Source organism: Sardina pilchardus, chromosome 22, assembly GCF_963854185.1.
Source record: "Sardina pilchardus chromosome 22, fSarPil1.1, whole genome shotgun sequence".
Classification (NCBI taxonomy): domain Eukaryota; kingdom Metazoa; phylum Chordata; class Actinopteri; order Clupeiformes; family Clupeidae; genus Sardina; species Sardina pilchardus.
In genome coordinates, this window is record NC_085015.1 from 21,572,957 (window position 1) to 21,594,824 (window position 21,868).

The 21,868-nt window shown below is 44.0% G+C and overlaps 1 protein-coding gene across 1 annotated transcript; it reads right to left on the bottom strand.

The window, feature by feature from the left end:
* Positions 1 to 160: 160 nt before the first annotated feature.
* Positions 161 to 18,590, bottom strand: polr3e (polymerase (RNA) III (DNA directed) polypeptide E). The gene is made up of 21 exons (XM_062526012.1): positions 18,390 to 18,590; positions 17,242 to 17,329; positions 17,013 to 17,063; positions 16,830 to 16,907; positions 16,599 to 16,714; positions 16,356 to 16,438; positions 15,990 to 16,097; positions 12,138 to 12,190; positions 11,925 to 12,044; positions 10,560 to 10,645; positions 10,301 to 10,345; positions 9,676 to 9,767; positions 9,016 to 9,136; positions 8,598 to 8,679; positions 8,419 to 8,478; positions 7,861 to 8,018; positions 7,677 to 7,738; positions 6,399 to 6,889; positions 3,206 to 3,283; positions 2,586 to 2,711; positions 161 to 2,260 (listed from the first exon to the last, which is right to left on the bottom strand). Exons 2-21 carry the CDS (start codon positions 17,278 to 17,280, stop codon positions 2,204 to 2,206), a joined length of 2,106 nt encoding a protein of 701 aa, XP_062381996.1. The 5' UTR covers positions 17,281 to 17,329; positions 18,390 to 18,590; the 3' UTR covers positions 161 to 2,203.
* Between the last annotated feature and the right edge of the window lie 3,278 nt (positions 18,591 to 21,868).

Here is a 21,868-nt window from a genome sequence, read left to right on the forward strand (position 1 = left end):
CAGGCCCTGGTTGTGCATTCTGTGCCCTCTAGTGTGGAGGTGAACACTGGGCAGCTATGACATGCTCTTCATGTAGTTCATAATGTATGATTGTCAGTTGACTGTTGATGCCTTGACTAGGAAGTGTTCCCTAAATTCCACAGAACCACAAGAGACCATAGATTGCTTAACTTTTGTACAGTGTTTATTGAGCCAGGTGACAAATGAGTGGCAGAAGACAGTCATTTCTATGAAGTCTTTTGTCATGACAATTTTCAGAGGTAATGTGAGGGAAAGCAGAATGGTCTTACCATCCTGTAGAGAGAGGTGTTCTGGAATGATTCTTAAAATGGCTACTTCGGTCTTTGGTGCCTACGTTAATGGTCCTCTCCACCGCAAAACAAAATGGTGAGGAGTGTGTCTGGTGGTGGTGGGCTCTTCATTCTGACAACACTGTCCACTGGTTTGATGAGGGTGATATTTCTCCGTAATACAAAGGAGGCACTTTCTCTTCACTGAGGAGTTGAGGCTAAGCGGCCGCATACAACACCTCACACAGTCTAACAGAAGAGCAGCTCTAAACTCAGTCAGTTAGCCAAACAGTTCCCTTTAAACTCACTCAGGTCATTTGAATTGTTTATACAGGACACTGAAATAACATGTTAACCACAGGCCAAGTAAGACAAGAAAAAAGAAAAATTCCCAAATGCTGTGGCACAGACCGTAAAAAGAAAATTAAGGTCAGTCAACCGGTTATGGAAACATCTCAATGAAGACCTGAGCTTCTGTTATGGCACTTTCCTGGGCACTAGTGACAGGAGAAAAGCGAGAGGTTTTGTTTTTGTTGGCAGAGCGGACAGCAGACTGCTCTTAAATAACTCCCTTAAGCTGAAGAAAGAGGATCAGATCTGGGGGGGGGGGGGACAGACAGAGACATCTTATATGAAAAAGGGTCTCTCGTGAAAAGCAGCATCTAGAAGTCTACCGACACCATACTCTCAATCCTATTGAGATAACAAACGTTACCAAACGATGTGCCAATCATTTCAGTAAAGATTCAACTTTCATCAAGTGTCTTCAGTTTTCATTCGAAGTAAGCATCCTTCCAAGAGTACATTCAACAATGGCACAATCACTCCAATCCCCTTCCTTCTGATTCCCGATCATGGACTTAAGAGTTCCCCTACAACCTGCAGTGTAATGCTGGAGACCCCATCTGTTTTGCCTACAGTATATCCAAGAGCATTAAGGATGACGGCCCCCATCCTTGTCTGAGGGACTTTGGTTTGACAATTTCCAAGAGTACTAGTGGTCTGTGTAAACACCGGTCTGAGATGTGTGCTTGGGGAAACCAGATTATTATTTCCAGTTTCTATCAAGTGCTTTCAATTCGTTCACATCTTGTATTTTTTTTTTTTTTATCATTTATTAGCACAAGCACACGGGCAAAGTTCAGCTAATTGTCCCATGCTTCTCCCACTCTGCATGGTATTACTCTTTGCATAAGTCATCATGGAGAGTTCAACAAAAAAGAATAGAACTGTGAGGTAACCAGCTCCTCAAACTCATGCACACTGCAATCCAAGGATCGATAAAACAAATTTAAGGGACAAAAAAAGAACATAGTTCCTACATAAGGCCCATACAAAAGCAAACAGGAATAATGAAATGTGACTTGTTCACTTGCAGAAGGCCACAAATTCAGATTAACCTTGAATAACTGCACTGTGTTTTTTTTTATTGTTATTAGAACACTATTCTACATTTAACTTAAAATGAAAACAAATGTTGAAACTGAAGTAAAGAATAACGGTATCACTTAAAGTCATTCAAACCAACTGCTCAACTGCCACCAGTTCATTCTCTTCATGTACGTGTGTCTGTCTCCAGCGCTCCAGCCCTTTAATTAGACGTGAAGAAAGCGAAGTGTCGGGGGTTTTAGCTTGGACTCACAGCATCTTGTGTCTGACCCCAGCTACGTGTTCGGCTGCATTAACAAAAGCACATCTCCGGCGGCAAGGGGGAAAAAAATGATGGACCTCTTCGATCACCCAATCACAGACTTGTCCAGAGACTGCAGGAGGGCAGTGATTGGTTCGCGCACGGTCTGCTTTTGCCTCCCCGAGCAGAGGCTGCTCTCACCAGGCTCTGTGGGGGGAGGGCAGTGTGTGTGTGGGGGGGTGTTGACTGACAGAACCCGCCTGTGCACCACCTTCTCCTATCGTCACGACAACATGGTTCCCTTTAGGTACCACATGCCTCCCTGGCTGACGCAGCAGTCCTGTAGAGAAAGGAGCATTGCACTACGATTTAACACACACCTTACAGGACACACACAGCACATCTAAGCTTTCTGCTAACGAACATATGCACAGCCTTCTTCTACGACCTTCACAGATAGTGAGTGTGTGTGTGTGTGTGTGTGGTTGAGGGGTATGCTTACTTAAATATGTGATATCAAGTGTATGTGTGTCTATCTTATATGCCCTGTGTGTGTGTGTGTGTGTGTGTGTGTGTGTGTGTGTGTGTGGCGAGGGGGAGGGGGGGGGGGGGTTGTTGGCCATGTATACGAGGGCTGCGTCACAGTGTGCATTGTGGAGGGTCACCTTGAGTAGCCGGTCCACGTCACTTTTGGTGACGTTGTCGCCCAGTTCCTGAGTGAGACGACTCTGCACCAAGTTTCTCCTGACCCGATAATTCTTCATGAACAGTTCAAAGAGGATCTGCCGGTACTGAAGAAGAAACCACATGCATCTTCAAAAAACACTAAAAACAGCAGTGCAAGTAGTACTACTTTAAAATAAGACTAAATGTCTTAATTTGATAACTCTGATATTTCGGTCAAGATTTAATAAGCAACCCAACCCAAAACTCAGCTGAGCTGTCTTTGAAACAGAGGGGAGAAAACAAGCAAATATCGGCCAAAAATAAAATCGGCAGCATACTGTATGTTGGTCCTCGGCTGATCCTGATTTCTAAATATCGGCATTAGAGTCGGCCATAGAAAAACCCATATGGGTCAACCTCTAGTAGGCATATCCAGAAATGAAGTGGCCTGAAGATAAGAAGCTATAATGAGATCACAATTGCCATTCCGCCATTGATTCTACATTGCGCTGACAAAATGTGCCAATGCTACTTATGCTACTAATATGTCAAATGTGATGTCATTTGTAGAGGGTTTTTTAATTATTATTATTATTATTATTATTTATGTGGGTTTTACCCTGTCGAAGGTTTCTCCGGACTCCCACAAGGCAAACACCTTCTGCTCATCTGAAGCAGCTCTGATCTGAGGAGGGAACTGTAAAAGAAACAGACACAAAAAAATCAATCTCACACACACACTCTCACACTCACAGGGAGATGGTCTTAAATAATTTAAAACCCCTCATCAACCAAAAATGAGTGGAAACTCAGAGAGCGAAAAGATCAAATTAGATGATGCACACTATCTCCTCACTATTTGGAGTTTATTACAAGCAATACAAGCAGGGCTCCTCCCATGGAGTTTCGGGACTTGGACAAAATAGAGAACTAGAAAAATAGAGATCTCTGGACGATAACTTTAGATTGTATTATTGAGTAAGGCACATAAGACACAACACCAAAAGGGCTGGCTTGCTCTCTCAAATCCACCCAGAGTTTGACCAATGCATCGATCAGCTTTGTCACAAGATAATTGATTCATTTAGAATCTTTCAAAAGAACAAAACACAATTCCATTGAGGGCTTTAAACGAGGAACATTTCAGCGCCTGACATGATCAGAAAAGTTCACACAGATGCCGGAGAACTTTAACCAGGGCTGTCAATTGTTGTCTGAGAATGGAACTAAATCATCTTGGCCCTGTTGGCCTTGGCCTGGATAGCATGTTCTAGATGACCCCTACTTAGGTTTGTGCCACATACTGCCACAGCCTCTGGGTTCATCGCTGCTCCTCAAAACCAACACACTAAACAATAATTACAATTAACAAACAGAACAGAAGACTCCGTTCCCTAACAACAACCTTGCAGCTCTAATTATAGCTCCCATCCCAGGAGTAGGGAGCTCAGTCAGCCAAACGGCTGAGGTGTGAAACCACCGATGAGTGCTCCTTCAAAAACAAAAACGACTCCTCTTCTCTGTAGGAGACCTGCTCTCCTTACAGGCTAATGCGCTTTGTCTCTGCTCAACCATTAATAGCGATTACATAAGCCTGGGCTAACTGGCCAGCTCGCACCCCCACACCAATCCCACGGACAAGCAAGGATTAGTCCAGGTCTTACACCACAAGAAGACTGGATTAAGAGCCACCGTGCCATTCAATGGGTCATCAGTGTCTTACTGGTTCACAGCTAAGGAAATGGACATTGGAGCTGCCCAGTGGCATTCTTGTTTCATTTCCTTCGGAGCTAAATGCACTTTCTAGAAGCTTCCTTCCTTCCTGACTCACTCAGCAACAACCTGCCACCAGCACGGGCCCAAACTCTTGAAATATGATGCACGGTGGAGAATGCTGGAATTCAAACATACAATAAGAGAAGGAGGGGCCTTTCCGTGTCAACGGTTAAACGGCTCGTATGAACGCGCCGGGGATGTAACCGAGAAGTCCCGACGACCTCAAGGCACAACAATCACGCAGCACTGACCGGATTAGGACAAACGGGCACTGTACCCAGACCACCACTCTTCAAATAATGCTGCGTGTTAATACGTCACAGCTTTGGATGCCAGGCCCTAGACTGTTTATCTAAAGAGAGGAAGAGCGTGTACTGTGAGAGGGCCTGTAGTGTAGACGCACGTCTGACTCTCTTCCTCGTTACGTGTACTGCACGGTGACTGAGGAGATGGGAATTCAAACGACGTCAGCCTCTTCAAATGAGACTCCATTGTAAGGCAAATTCAAATACATACACAGAATGTTTCCGTAGAATCTCTCTACCATCTATCAAACAGCAAATTCCTTGGTGTCCAACAACCTATTCTGGATGAGTCTAGTGTATAAAATTGGCAATCAAACTAACGGAGTAAGGATAACGGATATATTCCTTGATATGCGGTCTCGTTTGACAGCGTGGAACACGACTCCTCCTAGGCCTGCCTGCTGGCTTCACCTTCCCGAGAGAGATGCTGTGCGAGATCAACATACATGTCTCTGCGGTTGAGTCTAAACAGGAATGTACCCTCATGGCAAGGACAAAAAAACACGCTCGACTGCGTGAGCTTGTCTCTGCTTGCTGCTCGTGTTGTGGCAGGCGCCGATGAACAAGAGGGAGGTCTACTACGCTTCTCCATAATATCCACGTGGAAGTCAGAATGGCTGATGTCATTCATTCATCTCTCCACCCCTCACATACATTAACTCTTTCACTCACACACACACACACACACACACACACTATAGTGAAATATGACCTCATAGCTGGATGGTGACCTTTGTACTGGCCTGGTGATCCCTATTGTCTAGGACTTCCTGTGATACCATCTGTTACTTAAAATAAACTCAATGACAAGCATTCCAGACTGCAATTTAGCTGGACACCCTTAAAATATTAAGAAGTTAACATCTACACAAGTGATAAGTGGGACCTGAGAAGAAGAGCCATTCTCTCATTAGTACCCCCGCGCCCCTGCCAAACTATTTGGAACATAAAAATTCAGGGCAAGAAATGCCATCATAATTAATACCCTTGCAATTCCAACTGTGACTGCTGTCTCCAGTCTTCAAAAGCCTTTGAGAAAATAGCTTTGATGACCGTTTTCAACAGGTCACTGGCCAGTGGTATTTGTGATCACAAGATATTAGCCCTCACTTTGTCTTTGTCTCCACAGTTACCCTTCGTCAGTTTTGCCTCATTTAAATCCCAAGTCAGACAGGCCTCTACTGCCTGCCCCAACACAACCCTTCAGTTTTTGCACTAGCTGAATAGGTTACACTACAAACCAACATCCAGTGGAGAATATAGGACAGTTCATCAGTTTCTTTGAGGGTCACAGTGTGCAGCTTTCTGGACAAACTGAGCCAGTTGGCTTATTCGACACGAAGGAAACGGACAGCAGTGTTCTCCACAGTATGTTGAAGGCATTAAGGCCTCCAGGATCTCACAGCTTGAAACTCAGCTTACACCTCTAATTTTGATCCTAAACATAATTCCCTTCTTAAGTACCTCATCCATGTACACATGAAGTCATTCCATTAACCTTTTATAACAACATCAGCTCCTGTCCAGGGACTAGAGATGTAAATTAGCCTTGTGGCTATAATCTGGCTCAATTATATATTGTGCATTGTCCCGGTCAAATAAACATAAATAAATAAAAAATAAATAAATACATTAGCCAGTTACACCCTTCAGAAGCATGTAGTGTCCACATCACCCCTCACCCTCACCCCCCCCCCCCCCCCCCCCCTAGAAGCGGTGCTTCCTACTCACAGGCACCAGGATCTGTTTGCACTGGTTGACCAGGATGGCGTCCTGCAGTGCGCGGTCCGAGACGGTCCCCAGCGAGCAGCGTCCGGGCGGCAGGGCGGCCAGGTGCAGGTTGAGGAGCCGCTTCACCTCGCTGAGCGTCAGCACGAAGTGCCGGCGGAAGGTGGTGCGCACAAAGTCCTGCAGCTCCGGCCCGGGCGCCGCGTGGCCGTTCTGGGGGTCGGGCGAGCCGGGGTAACCGTTGACGGAGCCGTTGGGGATGGCGGAGGCGTCCGACGTCGTGTCCATGGGCTCCTCCGAGTCGCTGAGCGGCTCCTGCTTGACTCGGATGGCCGGCGCGGAGCCGGAGGAGGCGGCGGCGGCTGCGGCGGCTTTGCTGCCCGAGGCGGGGCCTTTACGCCGCGTGTCCAGGTCCTTCTGCAGCGAGGCCTGCTGGTCCCGGGCACCCTCTCGCGCAGCCTTCAGGCGCTGCTCGCCACTCACATGGACCGGTTCTGAAACACGCCAACTAGGTTATTGGATATGACTTAACATTCTTTTGAGGCAGGTTACTAGCATTTAAGATTCACATAGAAATGACAGAGGAACTGTCAACACATTACTCATTACTGCGTTGACATCTATTCAATCCATGAAATGTATTCATTGTGCGAATTTATTTCTAAAACGGATAGTTCCGATTCTTGAATATGATCGCGTTCGATGCCGTTTGTATGAAACATCACAACCCCACAGGATGACTGTTAGAGTTGTTGCATCTCGACACTGCTTTGCAACCATTCTGAAAGAGGAAATACATTTATTGGCGGAATGATGATTATCTATGAATAAATCCTTACATTACTCGTTACTGTGCATTTTATTTTACGAAATATCGCCAGATTTATGTAGTAATCATTTTAGAAGAGCAATAAGCCACTCTGTAGGTCTGTAAGTTACACTGATTATAGAACTGCTAATGGAGGGTTTTAGGCACGGCCTCTCGAGGCTTACTGCTTAATTAAGTCACATCCAATAAATATATAAAGACTCCAGATCGACTCAAGAATCCCCTATTGTGACATGAGACAAATCACAGAGTTTATCAAAGTGGTATCAAAGTCCGGCTGTATCAGCAGGGCAAAAGTGCACCATTGATAATTACATAAGAGTCAAAAGGACCTTCTGTTCTCCATCAACAAAGACTTCCGCTCAGATGTTAATGGCAGCCTTATCGTGATAAGCATGGAGGAGGCACAACAGACAGAGAACAACTTGCCCCATCCTGGGATAAACACAGACCTGCTTGAGAATCTTTCTTCGGTGCAAAGTCCTCCTTGGAGAAATTGAACACCTTCTCCAACCTAAGGGAAACATAAACAGTTCAGCGACTGACCCCGAAGAAACTTGATGCAAAACATAACCTTTACCCACTCTGGTTAAGTGAGGGTGGGTGGGTCTCTATTCTGACTGTCTGTTGTCTTACTTGGCCTGGATGCCCAACCACAGCATGCTCTGCCTCTGTGCCACGTCGGGGTGCTTCTTGACGAACTCGCGGTCGCTGGGTAACGCAAACTCCCAGCCGCGGTTGACCCGGGGGACGGCCATTTGCTCCAGGAAGTCCTTCACGTCCTCTGGGGGCAGCTGGCAGAGGGTGGCATCATTTTAGAAACACAAAGTCACACAAATAGCCCTCCTCCCATATGCCCATAGCACCAGTACAGGTGATACAATGCTGCATGGTCTGGCCTGCCTATATCCACTGGTCTGTCTCATTACTGTGATCATGAGCTCATGAGAGTCCATGTAAAATGTGTCTACAGCAGAATCATACAGAACATACAAAATGAATGAATTACTGCCTCTTAGATCAGAAACGTATTCGTAGTTGTGCTCGTGTATCACTCTAAGTATCTTTCCTGTAACCTCCTGCTGAAACAATTCCTGGCTCCACAGCGCCCTCTGGTGTTATACTGTAAATGCAGCGCAGAGAACAGTACAACAGTGCGTTCCTCAGACCGTTCATCAGTGCGGTCATCAGTACCTTAATGACAGCGGCCACCTCCTTCCTCATAATGGAGCGCTCCTGAGTGAACCTCCACATCTGCAAGAGACGACAGCGCGGGGGTGAGCAAGTGACAAGTGGCACAGATCAGAGACATGTTTCAGCGCAGGGTGACGAGGTAAGATCCCCAGCGTCGGGAGACGAGGACGAGAACTCACCACGAAGTCCCTACCCCGGCAGAGCACCTCGGCAGGCACGCCACTGTGGGGACTGCAGCTGCTCTTTGGGTACAGCACGTCACTGCACACACAAGCCACACACACACACACACACACCACCGTAAGGCTCTGATATACGGTAATCAACATTCTAATAATATTGCAGCTTGCTGACCATCTGAGAACAGCATTCCAGCAAAATGAATATTTTCAGGTTTACAATAATTTTGTATGCTTTATTTTGAGTCATAGATCCCTTTAATATGTAATGATGAGATGCTGTAGGGAACAGGTCATCAACCATTGACCATTTCAATAAAACATGGAAAGAGCCACACACACCACAGCCACATACCGAGTCATTTGTAACCTAATTGTGCAAGTTACTGAGTGCAATGGCACTGGAGTGGTTTCTCACCTCTTGACGACCCAGTTGCCCTGGACCAGCATCGCCACCTGCTGGATACAGCGCAGTACTGCCGTGGAGTCTGTGCCGGGAGCGAGCAGGCCCATGAGGTTGGCAAATGGCATCACCTTCACTGTGGCACCACAGAGGAAAGACAGAAATAACAAGAATGAAGGAAAATGCAATTATTTACCCTACAGTATTATTTACCCTACAGTAAAGCACACAAAAAAAACGTATGAGGACAATCAAAGATAAAGTGTTGGGCAGGGCTGAACACATTCATACTGTACACGTCTCATGTAGTGTGTCAAAAGTTGTTCCCAGTACTAATTTTTCTTGACAATTGTGGGTTTGTATGAGACCTTTATCGGTCATCAAAAGTATAATTTTGGCTAGATGTCACAACAGTACCACATAACAAACACAGTGACATTCCATCAAAATGATACTTTGTGTCCTTGCCAAACACCTGATATTGTTTCAAAACCCCATAATTTCATCACTTTCAAAACAGTGCTGACAAAAAAACAACAACCTCTAAACAGGAAATCGAACAATCTGATATGCTACTACTGCTGACAAACTGGTTATTTCCTTGTGCGATTGCTCTATTAACACCAGCAGAAACACTTGAGGGGCTTGCATGTGAGGACACAGCGGCTTGCTCACCATTCTTCATGAGGGTCTTGACCTGGTCACCGAGGGGCAGCGTGCGCAGCTGGGCCATGGAGAGCACGTTGCTCGGACCGCTGGGCCTCACACTGGAGCATCACACAACACAACACACACACAGGACAGAGGCTCACGTTACAGCCACGGCAGTCTACAACTGCACTTGGCCTGCCTCGGAAACCTGAAGCACTCCGCATATAGCCACCGACACGGTCACTTGCCCACACACACTAGCGTCCACGTTTTTAACTGACAGAGAGTCGATTAACCAGTGGATTCTATTGAGAGGCACTGACAAAAACAGAACGGACTTGAAATCTACATGGCAGAGAGAACAGAGTTTGATATTGGTGTGCAGGGTTGCATCAAAAACAACAGAATTGAATGTAATCGAATGTCGTAAGTGGAGTGTACCACGCAGTGACTATGTGCAGAGGCCTTTAGTGATGCTCAACTGTCTCGAGCTCTCACAGGCACAAAAAAGCCGCCTCAGTTGAGCAGTCTCATTACTATACTGTTAGATCTTCCTTTGTTAACAAACACGACAGATCGCGCTAATGTAAAAAATGGGAAAAATATGAAGGACAAAGAGGAGGTCAAGGAGTCAAGGACTCATACTCACATCTTCTCTTCTGTTACTGGAGGCATGAGCATGGCCAGGTACTCGCTGCAGGGTAATGGACAGTCGTTTAAAACAAACAAGGCCATTGAATTTAGAAATTATTTTAACACTTAACACAGCAGTGGATATGTTAAATATTTCACCCACATAAGCTTTGCTTAAACATACCTACTCATTATGACCGTTGGTTCATGTTAACATGGATAATCTGCTAATAATTATGTACACGTTGGGTAGTTAGTCCACAAACTGAACTCACCTGGGAGTCTTGACCAGCTCGGTGCTCTCCGTAGCTCCCATGTTCTGGCAGAACAGGTACTGCCGCTCATGCTCAGAGCGTCCATCCTACACAACAGGGCAAGAGGTAGTAGAGATCTTTACACTACAAACAAACACACTCAAAAATACAAAAGCAGCATTCGCCTCTGAGAAGTGAGACTATGTATGCCAGAAATAATGAGAAAAATGGACCCATGGTCTCTGGAAAATGGTTGTCTGGTGGCACAAAACCTGAAGCCCAAGTCACAAAAACACCAGTGTCACTCACTGACCAAGTCAATGGCAGAAACACTGTTGGCCTAAAAAATACCACATTGTTAAAACTAGTATAATCTAGGTCAACAAAAACAGTATAATCTGATAAACATCAGATTCACCTAGGGCTGCTCAAACATTATACTCACACTCATTTTAGTCAAAATTGTAATCACAATTATCAACTAACGACTATTCCACAACCCGAGAAAAAAACATCACTAAAAGCCTATAATAAGGAAAATAACTTTAATAAGTGTTCAATTCTATGTATTCTCTCCTCCCCTACATTTCTTGGGTCTCTGCTTCACCTGCCAAAGCACTGGTTGAAACCACTGGTTGATAGCCAATGTATAAGTAAATCACGCTGATCAGTCTTTCAGTTTCCCAACGTATCTTCTAAGTTTGCAACTTCAAATGTAACCGAGAGACTTCTCCCATGAGTCTTTAAAAATATGTTTCATAATCATTGGGACTGAGAAAGCAAACAATCAGTGTTACCTAATGGTAGCATTCACGTTTTCCTAATGTCATCCTCATGCACTAGTAGAAGCTTAGCTAATAGACAAGCTGTAACATGCCGATCTCAAAAACAGGCTTTCTAACATTAGATTAGCCACCTTGCCGTAAGTTCTCAGAGTAATTTGGTCGCCTCAAATGACAGTGATGATAAAGTTAGCAGAGAATGCGTTAGTTAATATTTCAGCGTGGTTCATGATGCTACCGACTGTTACGAGCACAGCCTTAAAATCAGTGCGCTGCAGGAGTTGAAATGATATGCTTTTCAAGAAAACCTATTTAGTCATGGAATGTGGCAAAATAATATTTTTTTTCTCAATTATACTCTTTCTGTGATCGCTTGAAGCCAAAATCGAGATTGAAATTGATATTTGATTAATTGCACAGCCCTCAATGCAGCATCAAACAGATCACCAAACGCTATGTGAAGATGTTCCGTTAGCCCTAGTCTACACCAACCAGCTGAGTTTAGAAAACCAAAATGCCATTTCCAGAAAACTACCTGGGGGTCAATCACCATCTGCAGCAAGACCTGGCGCAACTGATTTAAGGCTAGTCCTGGGCGAGGTACCTTAATCCCATGGTAGTGTAGATGCGCCCAGGGTTCCTCCGCTTGCTTCTTCTGTAAGAACTCGTAGGACTGGACACGGCGCTGGCGCGCCTGCTCAGACTCCGGCCGTGAAAACCTCACCTGCAGGGCGGACAGGGAAGTCACAGGTTATTCTCGGAACGACATTTGCATGACAAACTAAACAAATGACTTGAAAGGTCAAGCGCAACTTACAGTGACTTGCTTGGTATCCTCCTCGGCCTCATCCTGAGAGGAGTCACCCCCGGCTATGTTGGAACAGCAGCAGATTTAGCGCACGCAACAACCACCACACACATCTAAATGCTCACTGACTGGAGAGTCTAAGCCACTGTGTAAGTTTAAGTTCACGTAAAGCCTGTTTACATTTATTTAGAATGTGTCTTGAGTGCTCTGATCACAAGCAGTCAGCCGAGAGACATTGATGTTTACAGATGTATTCCCACTCTAAATCAAATGTAAATCTCCATTACTTTTCCAGACAAAAAACTAAATTTCCATGACTTACTATATAATGAATGGTACAATATACCGACCAATGATTTCAGAGCAGCCGTGTAACGCTCAAGAATCTTTTACATTTCCAGATTGAGGGATGAATAAAAGTAGCCTAGAAATCTAGACACCCCTAGCGGCAGCAAAACTAATTTGCTGCCCGGGTCAGTCTAGCAACTCTCCGTAGAGCTTGGGAGCTGGGCTTTGGCAGAATCACCGGACCAATCACATCGTGTATAGTCGGTGGGCGGGCTTAACATTATGGTGACTGACATGCGACCAGTGGGGTATACTACAAATCTCGCTGAACATAACCAAGCTTTCTTAGGATAACCTGGATTGCTAAAAACGAAAGTCGCAATCAGAGTTGAGTGGTACTACGAAACTCACTCACGGATGAATTTATCAAACTAGGCTTTCAGCTCAGATCTGTGCGCGTTCTCGTGGTTGGGGTGACTTTGACCAATCGGGAAACGTGGAGATGCACAAGACCGCCTCGGTTTAAAAACGATTACTTCCGCATTTATGAGCGGTAGCAAAATCTAGGGTGGTCTTTTTTTGTGTCTAACCTATAACATCAAAAAATCGATGGTCATCGGATATTGTATGCTATACATGTCCATAAAAGTGATATATCTGCATGCGCAACATAGTTAAAGCGCCTTCGAGTTTCAAAATGTTTGAAGAGGCGGAGCTGCTCAGTAGATGCGATGACAGAGTGTCTCACACGTGAGATGACTTCGTTTTTCAAGATAATTGATTGGTCACAAGTAGGGATGTAACGATACACTCAACTCACGACTCGATATGGATCACGATTTTTTGTTCACGATACGATTTTATCACGATTTTTTTTTTTGTTGATATTGATTTTAAAGTTATGCTGTTACTTAGCCTTATGGTCGTAGTTAATGTAGCAGTTATTGGAGGTTTATTTTATTTTTTTTACTTTACATTAGCTTATTTTTGGTACTTATCAATCTTCATAACAACTTTAATGTCATGAAAATTATAATAACTAATTTTCGACCAAAAATGCAGTTACTGCTTTTCTGCTTTGTAGGGCAGTACTGTTATATGCTACATCATTATAGTTGTTCAAGTGCACACACTAAATGGAGAGCTAGGATTAAAATTCAGACTGTGCCTTTAAATAGGCAACTTTTTCCATCTATCAGCACAATGCTACAGTAAGCCATTTCCACTAAAAAAATCAGCTCAATATTATGTGCAAGACTGATGTTTACCAAGCATGCAAACGTGTTCATCTCTTAGCACTATTGTCATACGTTTTCTCATAGTGAGATGGCTATCCCGACATATGTTCTGATGTACATGGGGCGCACGGAGGTGAACGGCGGGACAAACGCGAAATGACAAGGTGTTAACTAAACAATTGAGTAGACCTAAGGTCGACAGGCTTTGTGGTTAAAACGATGAAACCAGTAGGTTAGTCTGTCACAGCTAACTTCGTTCAAGCACAGTAGCTAGTTTACACGCGCAGAAATTAAAAGTCAATATCAGCATCACAAGATTGCTGTCATTATCGGAAAATCCAGACACGTCAAACTGGACGCGAACGCGTGGCAAAAACAAAACAACTTCATAAATGATGTCTTTTTCAAACCTTGAAAACACCACATTAAAATCCAAGCATTTTCAAGGACTTCAAGCACCCATACGAACCCTGACACACACACACACTCTAGTTCAAAGTTGTTGCCTACCGTCATCTTTCCTCGTTCTGTGCCCCGTACCTAGTGACATAAGTCACGTGACTCATCGCGATTCATTTTTTCTATCAACCGGTGCGAATCGTCACGCATTTGTATCGATTTTTATTCGTGTCACGATGCATCGTTACATCCCTAGTCACAAGTCAGTAGGATGAGTCAGAGGGCGGTGATTTTCCACGATTTGAGCTATAACTAAGCACATAACCTGCTCCCGACCAGGTTTGGTTGCGAGCATAAGATACCATGGTGATACAGCGACGCTAAAACAAATCCACTTTCGTATGACAGCATACCCTGGCTTTGAGCGCAACATACCTCGCTACCCCACTAATCGAGATTCGTAGTATACCCCACAGAAGTTGCGACGTTTACGCATCCTGCTACTTGAAAACAAGAAGATGATTCGTTTAGCGTTATCGTAAGAGGGAATTTGAAAGACAACCGTTTACCCCCCCCCCCCCCCCCTCCCCCGATTGAGCCCTGCCTACGGTGAGTTCCCAGACCCTACATCTTGATGTGGGTCTGGCTGGTCATGCTAGAATAAATGGGCACTGAATAAACAGTTGAGCTACTCAAGCAAGCAGTAAAGCGAACAACCAGATACGCCAATATTGCGTGGAAACATATTTTGTTAAGCAAGTATACTTTTGGCAAAATAATATATTTTGACAAGTCCGTTTTCAACTGCTGCAACAAAATTCAAAATTCCCTTATATTCCATGAATTTGCATCAAAAATGATAAAATTCCCTGACTTTCCATGAAAATTCCATGACATTCAAGAAATTCCATGACCCGTGGGAACCCTGACTTCAGATTCCGTTACTATCAACATCACATTCATTAGAACTCGCTAAGCCCGGCCTCCCATTGTTATCATGAGGAACTCGGTCAAACAAACCAGACTTGATTAGAAATACATTATGGAAAACGGCAGCTGACACTATATCAAAGCAGGCTTTGAAGACGTTTTGGGCAATGAAGGATTCATTTCCTGCCGAAGCAATCAAAAGGGACTTAATTATGTTATGGAGGGGTATATTCAAAACTTTAAAATACATACAAAAGCTGACTTAAAGTAGCCTACTGGAGGCGAGCAGATCAGAGTGAAAAAAGTGCTGACGTTAATGCTAGCTAACTTGTGGACGATTGAGACTGAGAGATGCTAGCCTACGTTAACATTCAATGTAGTAAGAATATAGTTGTTGACTAATGAACATTTTCATCTTGGGATTTAACAAGGAACCTGGTTACTGTGCCCACGTTGTTGGCTTAGAAGCCCATCACACCGACTTGCTGCAAACGTGAGAGACGTCTTAGGCTACTGTTGATGAAATATAACCCCGTTTTCTAGCCTCTCTGTGTACTGGCTATCGGTATTACAAGTTCCCTAAGCACATCGTTTGACCATGGTTATCCGTCTGGGTTTTTGATTAGCAAAATTACATAAATCCACCATTCATTTGTAATCGTATGCCTCCTCCCTGCAGTTTCCTATGGAGTTGTCCGAGCTGATGTCCGAGTCCAGCTGAGGCCGGACTGTCATTGGCTTATCTGCGTTCTAAAGGCAGCGCTTAGCGACAGTTGAAATTCAGAGACGCATCAGAACCCATTAGTGCTTACACAACAAAAGATTATGGTCAAATGGGTTTCCTCAACTCAGCAAACACTTCAGCAAGTGGTTTGGGTGATCAGATCACAATGTGTCTTGGTGATTGTTTACACTTGCATTTAGAACATACTTGTGGTTGGATCACTCAAGTAGACTCACCCAAATCTGGATTCAGATTCTGTGTAATGAATGAAGTTGGTCCTACCTTCGTTGGCCGCCTCCCTTTCACGATGTTTCGTGTCGGCTTTGTCCAAGTAGGAGAAGCTGGGCCTCATCTGGAGAATGCCCTGCAGAGGCGTGAGGTGGAACTCTCCTGGCAACACGTAACAAAAACAAACAAACAGTCAGGAAGTGTTTGCCTTACCACTTACGTATGTGTGTTAAACACAAAAATAATGCATAAAGTGCCCACAGTCTCAACACATAATGACATAGGATCTAAGTGATGTCAAATTGTCATAACTTTCAGTTATTAAAATGCTCAACATGTTAACAAATTGCATCTAACCAGACAATATAAAGAATATAAAATTGGGTTTAAGTATACAGCAGTTATGACAACATAATTTACCTTTGCGGAAAATGGCAGCTGCATAGCGTGATGTGTCAGTGGTTGCTTGAATAGAAGTTAAGGTCTGTTTATCCATCATTTTTCTATTTGAAAAACAGGAAAGTGAAGAGTCACTTGGATAATACCAAATAAAAACAAATCACATCTGAAGCTTGTGTGTAAAATACCAATCACGTATCCGTGCTGTACATAACACGAAGGCAGCAATACTGGAATGCAGTTATGGTGCCATCCAATACTCACACAGAATACAGGTTAGACTCTTCACAAGTAGTGCCATCAACATTGAGAGCGATCTGCTCCCCTTTACTGCGGCAGTAGTTTGGGCTCATAGTGTTCATGGCGACCTCCAGCTCTACCTGTGGATACAAATGTGAGAGGTCACAACTAGGGTTTGGTTGCCATATTACATACAGCTGAATGCATGTACATTCTGGGCCAACCACACATTAGATCTTTTTATGGTCATCTCACCTTCTGTTGCTTAGGCTTAATTTTGGCAGATAAATGAGTTGCATCATCATATGTCATAGTTGAGGGGCGCACAGGATACTAAACGATGAGGGGAAAAAAGATCATATGCACAAGCTCAACATTAAATAGATCCAAGTGACAAAGGGTACATTGGGTGCTATTTGTGAATCATTCAGTGTTTACCTGAAACAGATAAAGCTTATCCGCAAGACTTTTGGCCAAGTACACGTCAAACTGGAGCACAAAAAACAAAAGAGATTATTTGACCTTTCCATCACACATATTTATGACACATCAATATACCTCTGCTGGCAGCTTTTAAACAACACACATTGGCAGACACAGTAGGCTACAGTACTGATAGATAAGTGTGTATCTTTTCTGCTGTAAAGTTGGGAGGAAACCTGCAAACCTCTTGTATGATGGGATCATCGTCATCCCCGCTGGCCATGATGAGAGGACAGGGAGGAACCTCTGCAACAGACCTCTGAAGTCCAAACCTAGGATTAGCGAAATGCTGAGGCATTCACTTTGTGATGGATACTAGTGAATACAACATTTGACCGAATAACAAGGGACAACAGTGGTCTCAAATAATCTCGATTTCCCCCTTTTTTGACATGTAACGTTGACGTTAAAAATCCCATTGAGCTTTTGAATTCATGGGTAAATGACAACAGCATCCTACAGTACTGCACCAAGACAACTGCCATTTGTTCCGACACATTATATTTTAAAGTCAGACCTCTCATTATAAGCATGGTATAAACCGCTGGTCTGCCTTACTGACATTGCTCTCTGTTTCTTAAAATATCCAGCTAAATAAGCAACGACAGTACGTTACACAGCAAGCCATGAAAGTGCTGTCTGCTAACGTTGAGCTGAATATAAGTGTACAAAACATAGGTTAAAACAATAGTTCTTCATTCGTGGCTAGTGTCAACTGTTTACAGACAAAGTCCGTTCATATAATTACAAACCCCGCAACGAGCAGGAGATAACGCGAATATGATGTGACTTCAGACATACCAAGCTAGCTGTGCTGGCTATTGCTAACATATGCGAGCTAACCAGCGTTAGCATTTAGTATTGATCTCCGGTGAAATGATGCAAGAACGTGTCATTTTCTTACGACAGTCAACACATTATTTAACCACACATGTTAGGTCCTTCACATCATTACATGATTTCAATGTGTGACCACATATAAGAAAAACTAAAAAAAAACCTAGTTGATTTCACCAGCACAGCATGTTTCACTTGCCAGATGATTGACAAGCTAACGTAACAGTTAGAGTTGGTTGAAAATGCCATGCACAGGTAACGTTAATGTTACGTTAACATGTTATGGTTTCCTTTAGCTAATCTCATGTAGTCTTACTGACCCAACATCAATATAGCCATCCATCAAAATCAGTGATCATTGTCATTCTTCCACAAAGATGACCTAACACTATGTAACTTTTCAAATGCTAAGTTATCTAGTTAGCTCGCTAGCTGCCAAATAAGTCCCAAGGCCCATTTAATTGTGATACATGAAATAAATGTATTCCGTCTCACCTGCAACACAAAGATCACGCCCGCCTCTTCGTCCACTACGCTGGTTGTTCTTAACAGCTTCAACAAAGCACAAGCCTGTCTGTGTTGAATATGTCAATGCAAGAAATCTGGGTCTGGTGCTGCCATGTTGCTGATTCCAGTTCTACACAGACACGTGGGGAGGAGCTGCTGCTGTTCCTTTCCCATAATCCAGTGGTAAAAACAGACACAAGTCTTTTAAACTCAGGGTGGCGCCAAAGAGCTGCGGAGACTAGCGCTAGTTGAGACCTTTTACAGTCTTAAGGTATGACTTCAGCGGTACAGTAGTCTAAAAACTCTTCTTTCGTGTTTTATCTGCACTCCAATTAATTAAGAAAAAACTAGCCATGAAAGTGTCTGTGTCCAAACTACTGTTAATATGATTAACAATAGTCCAAACTATTGTTTTTTCTTTTTGATATTGTTCCACAAAACTTAGGCCTATATATTTTCCAATTCCCCATTCTAGTGTCTTGTGTAGCCTACTTAGTGCTATTATGTCCTGGCATAGCTAGGCTACAACTTGACTTCACCTGCTTCGATCCTCATCAAAACACTCACTACACTCAGTCTTCTTCCACCTCCATCACATTGCCCACCTCCAACCCTTCCTCTCTGTTAGTGATGCACAGACTAAACTTCATTACTAGGCAATGGCCCGTCTAGATGCAACTCATTTTGCCTTCGTCTTCCCACTAAATCCCTTCAAAGATTGTAATACATGCAGAACTCTCTAGGCTCCTTACCCATACCAAACAATCTGCACAAATCACCCCTATTCTCCATCAACTCCACTGTCTACCAGTTCTGTCCTGGATTAAAGTACTACTACCTTCCACTCCCTTGCTCCCCCTTACATCTGTGACCTCTTGACCCCTTACACTCCATCACACTCACTAAAATCCTACGATCAAAATCTTCTAGCTATCCCCAGAATCTTCTCTCTGCCCCTGATGGCAAGTCCTTCAGTGCCTTGTCTGGAACTCCCTCCCCCAACGTCTTTGTGACTGTCCTTATCTTCCTTTCATCAGAGCACGTCTTAAAACATTTTGTTTAATGATCACTTCTCCTCCATACCCAACAGCTCTTTCCTCCTACTCCTTTTTTCTGTCTTTGAATTGTTTTTATGCCCTCACAAGTTTTTGTATGTTGAATTTTCATCGATAAAAATGGTGTGCATATCTGGTGCTGGAACAACCAAAGCAATGTTCCCAGATTTACTGCCAATCTGAAGTCTAGTAAAGGTGTTGTGAAGGTTGGGAAACTTTAAGGAAAGTCATTGCCTGTTGGGGGTAGAGTGCAAGGTAAGGTAGGTAAAGGTGTTGTGAAGGTTGGGAAACTTGAAGGAAAGTCATGGCCTGTTGGGTAGAGTGCAAGGTAAGGTAGGTCTATACTCCAAAGTCAAAAAGTCGCATTACATGTAATTGCGTTATTAATTACAAAATAAATGTAACAGTAATATAGGCCTATTTTACAGTTACTGGAGAAAAATGTGTAATTCAATTACAGGTACTTTTGAATTTTTTTTAAAAAATTACAATTTGAATTACATCTCAATATTGTCAGCAAAACTTTGCAAAGAATATTGTGTGTAAAAAGAACTGTTTCCCTTCACAGCCATAGTTTGATACGGGACCTTCTATCACATCTACAGCACCATGCATCAGCATAAGCCTACATGCCTGTAAACGTGTTAAAGGGAAAAAAAGCTATCTGTATGTCAACTCAGATTGATTTTACAGTAAAATGTGGCTTGAAGTCTGACCTTGTGGTGATTATCATTATATTATCCTCATAAAAAATGTGATGCTAATTCATGTATTAAAAGGGGCTCAATATGGCCTGGGAATGCCCATGCTGCTTTGTGCTGCCTTGTGATAATATCATGTAATAACGTGATAAATATCTTATAACAAGAAAATATCATGTTCTTTCAAGATATGATATTTTCACGTTTTTACAACGGGAAAATATCACTATCACGAAATAACGTGATAATTTCATTTAATAACATCTAATAACCCAGCATTCGCCAACACCAGGCTAACCGCGGCGCCCTTCCCACCTGGAGAGAGGTGGAATCTAAGCCAGCATCTTACTTAAACAGCCCACGTGTCCTCTCCACAGGTGTCATGGCCGAGAGCACCCATCGGCGCCAGCCCCCCTACGGTCTTCTCCAAGGGCCTTCCCACAAGACACCATTGAGTCCGGCCACCCGCCCGCCGACGGCCTCCTCTATCGGGGCGCTGAGTCAGATGGGTCATTTCGGCGCTGGGAGTGGAGGCTCCGATGAGCCCCATGTGCCCCCAGCCTGGAGGCTGACGCGCTGGGGGCGAGGAGGGCGGTCCCGATCCGCTGGACGGTCGGGGTGCCTCCCCAGGCGCGTCTAGTATTCATATCGGCCAGAGAGAGGGCAACCGAGGCTGGGCGAAGCAGGCTGGAGCGCTTCCCTGGAGCTCAGAAATGGTCCACTTTTTTGGTGCACCCTCATTAACGTGCCGGCATCCCACCGGGGGGGGGGGGGGGTTAGGTACCCTCCAGGCCAAGGGGACCTGCCTGAGAAGTGTCCGAAGCCATCGGCGCTTTTCTCGGCGCTCCCCTGGCTTCGTTTATGGAGCCTGCCACTTGCCCAGGCTATATAATTAAATAAATAAGGGACTTAGCCTAAAAAGAGAAGATGTGTCTCTCTGCCCATGGTGAACCTAGGGACTTAGTCTCTGGAGTGAAACATTTTCTCTACCCATGGTATACCTAGGGGGGGGGGGGGGGGGGGGGGGGGGGGGAATTCGCTCCATAGACTAAGTCCCTAGGTTCACCATGGGCAGAGAGAATTTCCCTATTTATTTAATTATATAGGCTGGGCTGTCGGCTACACGCATCAACACTCTTGAATCACACTATTGATATTGTCATACAAACATTGGATGTTCTGAATGTCTTTTTCATCATCTGATATGGCACTTTTAAGCCCTGCATTAATTTGAAAAAATTCATTCACAGACTGGTAACAGTGTACAAGAACATCTGGATGCCATACAGGAGAGCAAGCACCCATACTTGCAGCTGGACCCAGGAAGAACACCATCTTGACAAGTACGCCATCCCATGCATGTCAGCCAGTGCAGTTGGCGCCTTTGATGAACTGCTCAAGAGTCATTTTGTGTACGGTACGTCCTACAACAAAATACTTCACAATATATACACCTTTATCCAAACAACAATCTACGAAATAGCCGTCGGCCAAGTAAAGGAAACACCTAGGGTAGCAGAACTAGTAAGGGCAAGGTTACTCAACTGAGGAACAACACAAAAAATATCTTGTGCTATATTTGTGGCTTTACTTTTGACAACTCAAATATCCTGGTTAGGCACCTTAAATTGGCCCATGGTTTGTGCTCTGACAGAAATGTACGTCTTCCTTGTGGTCAATCAGACCGGAACCATGAATTTGGGTCTTTTTC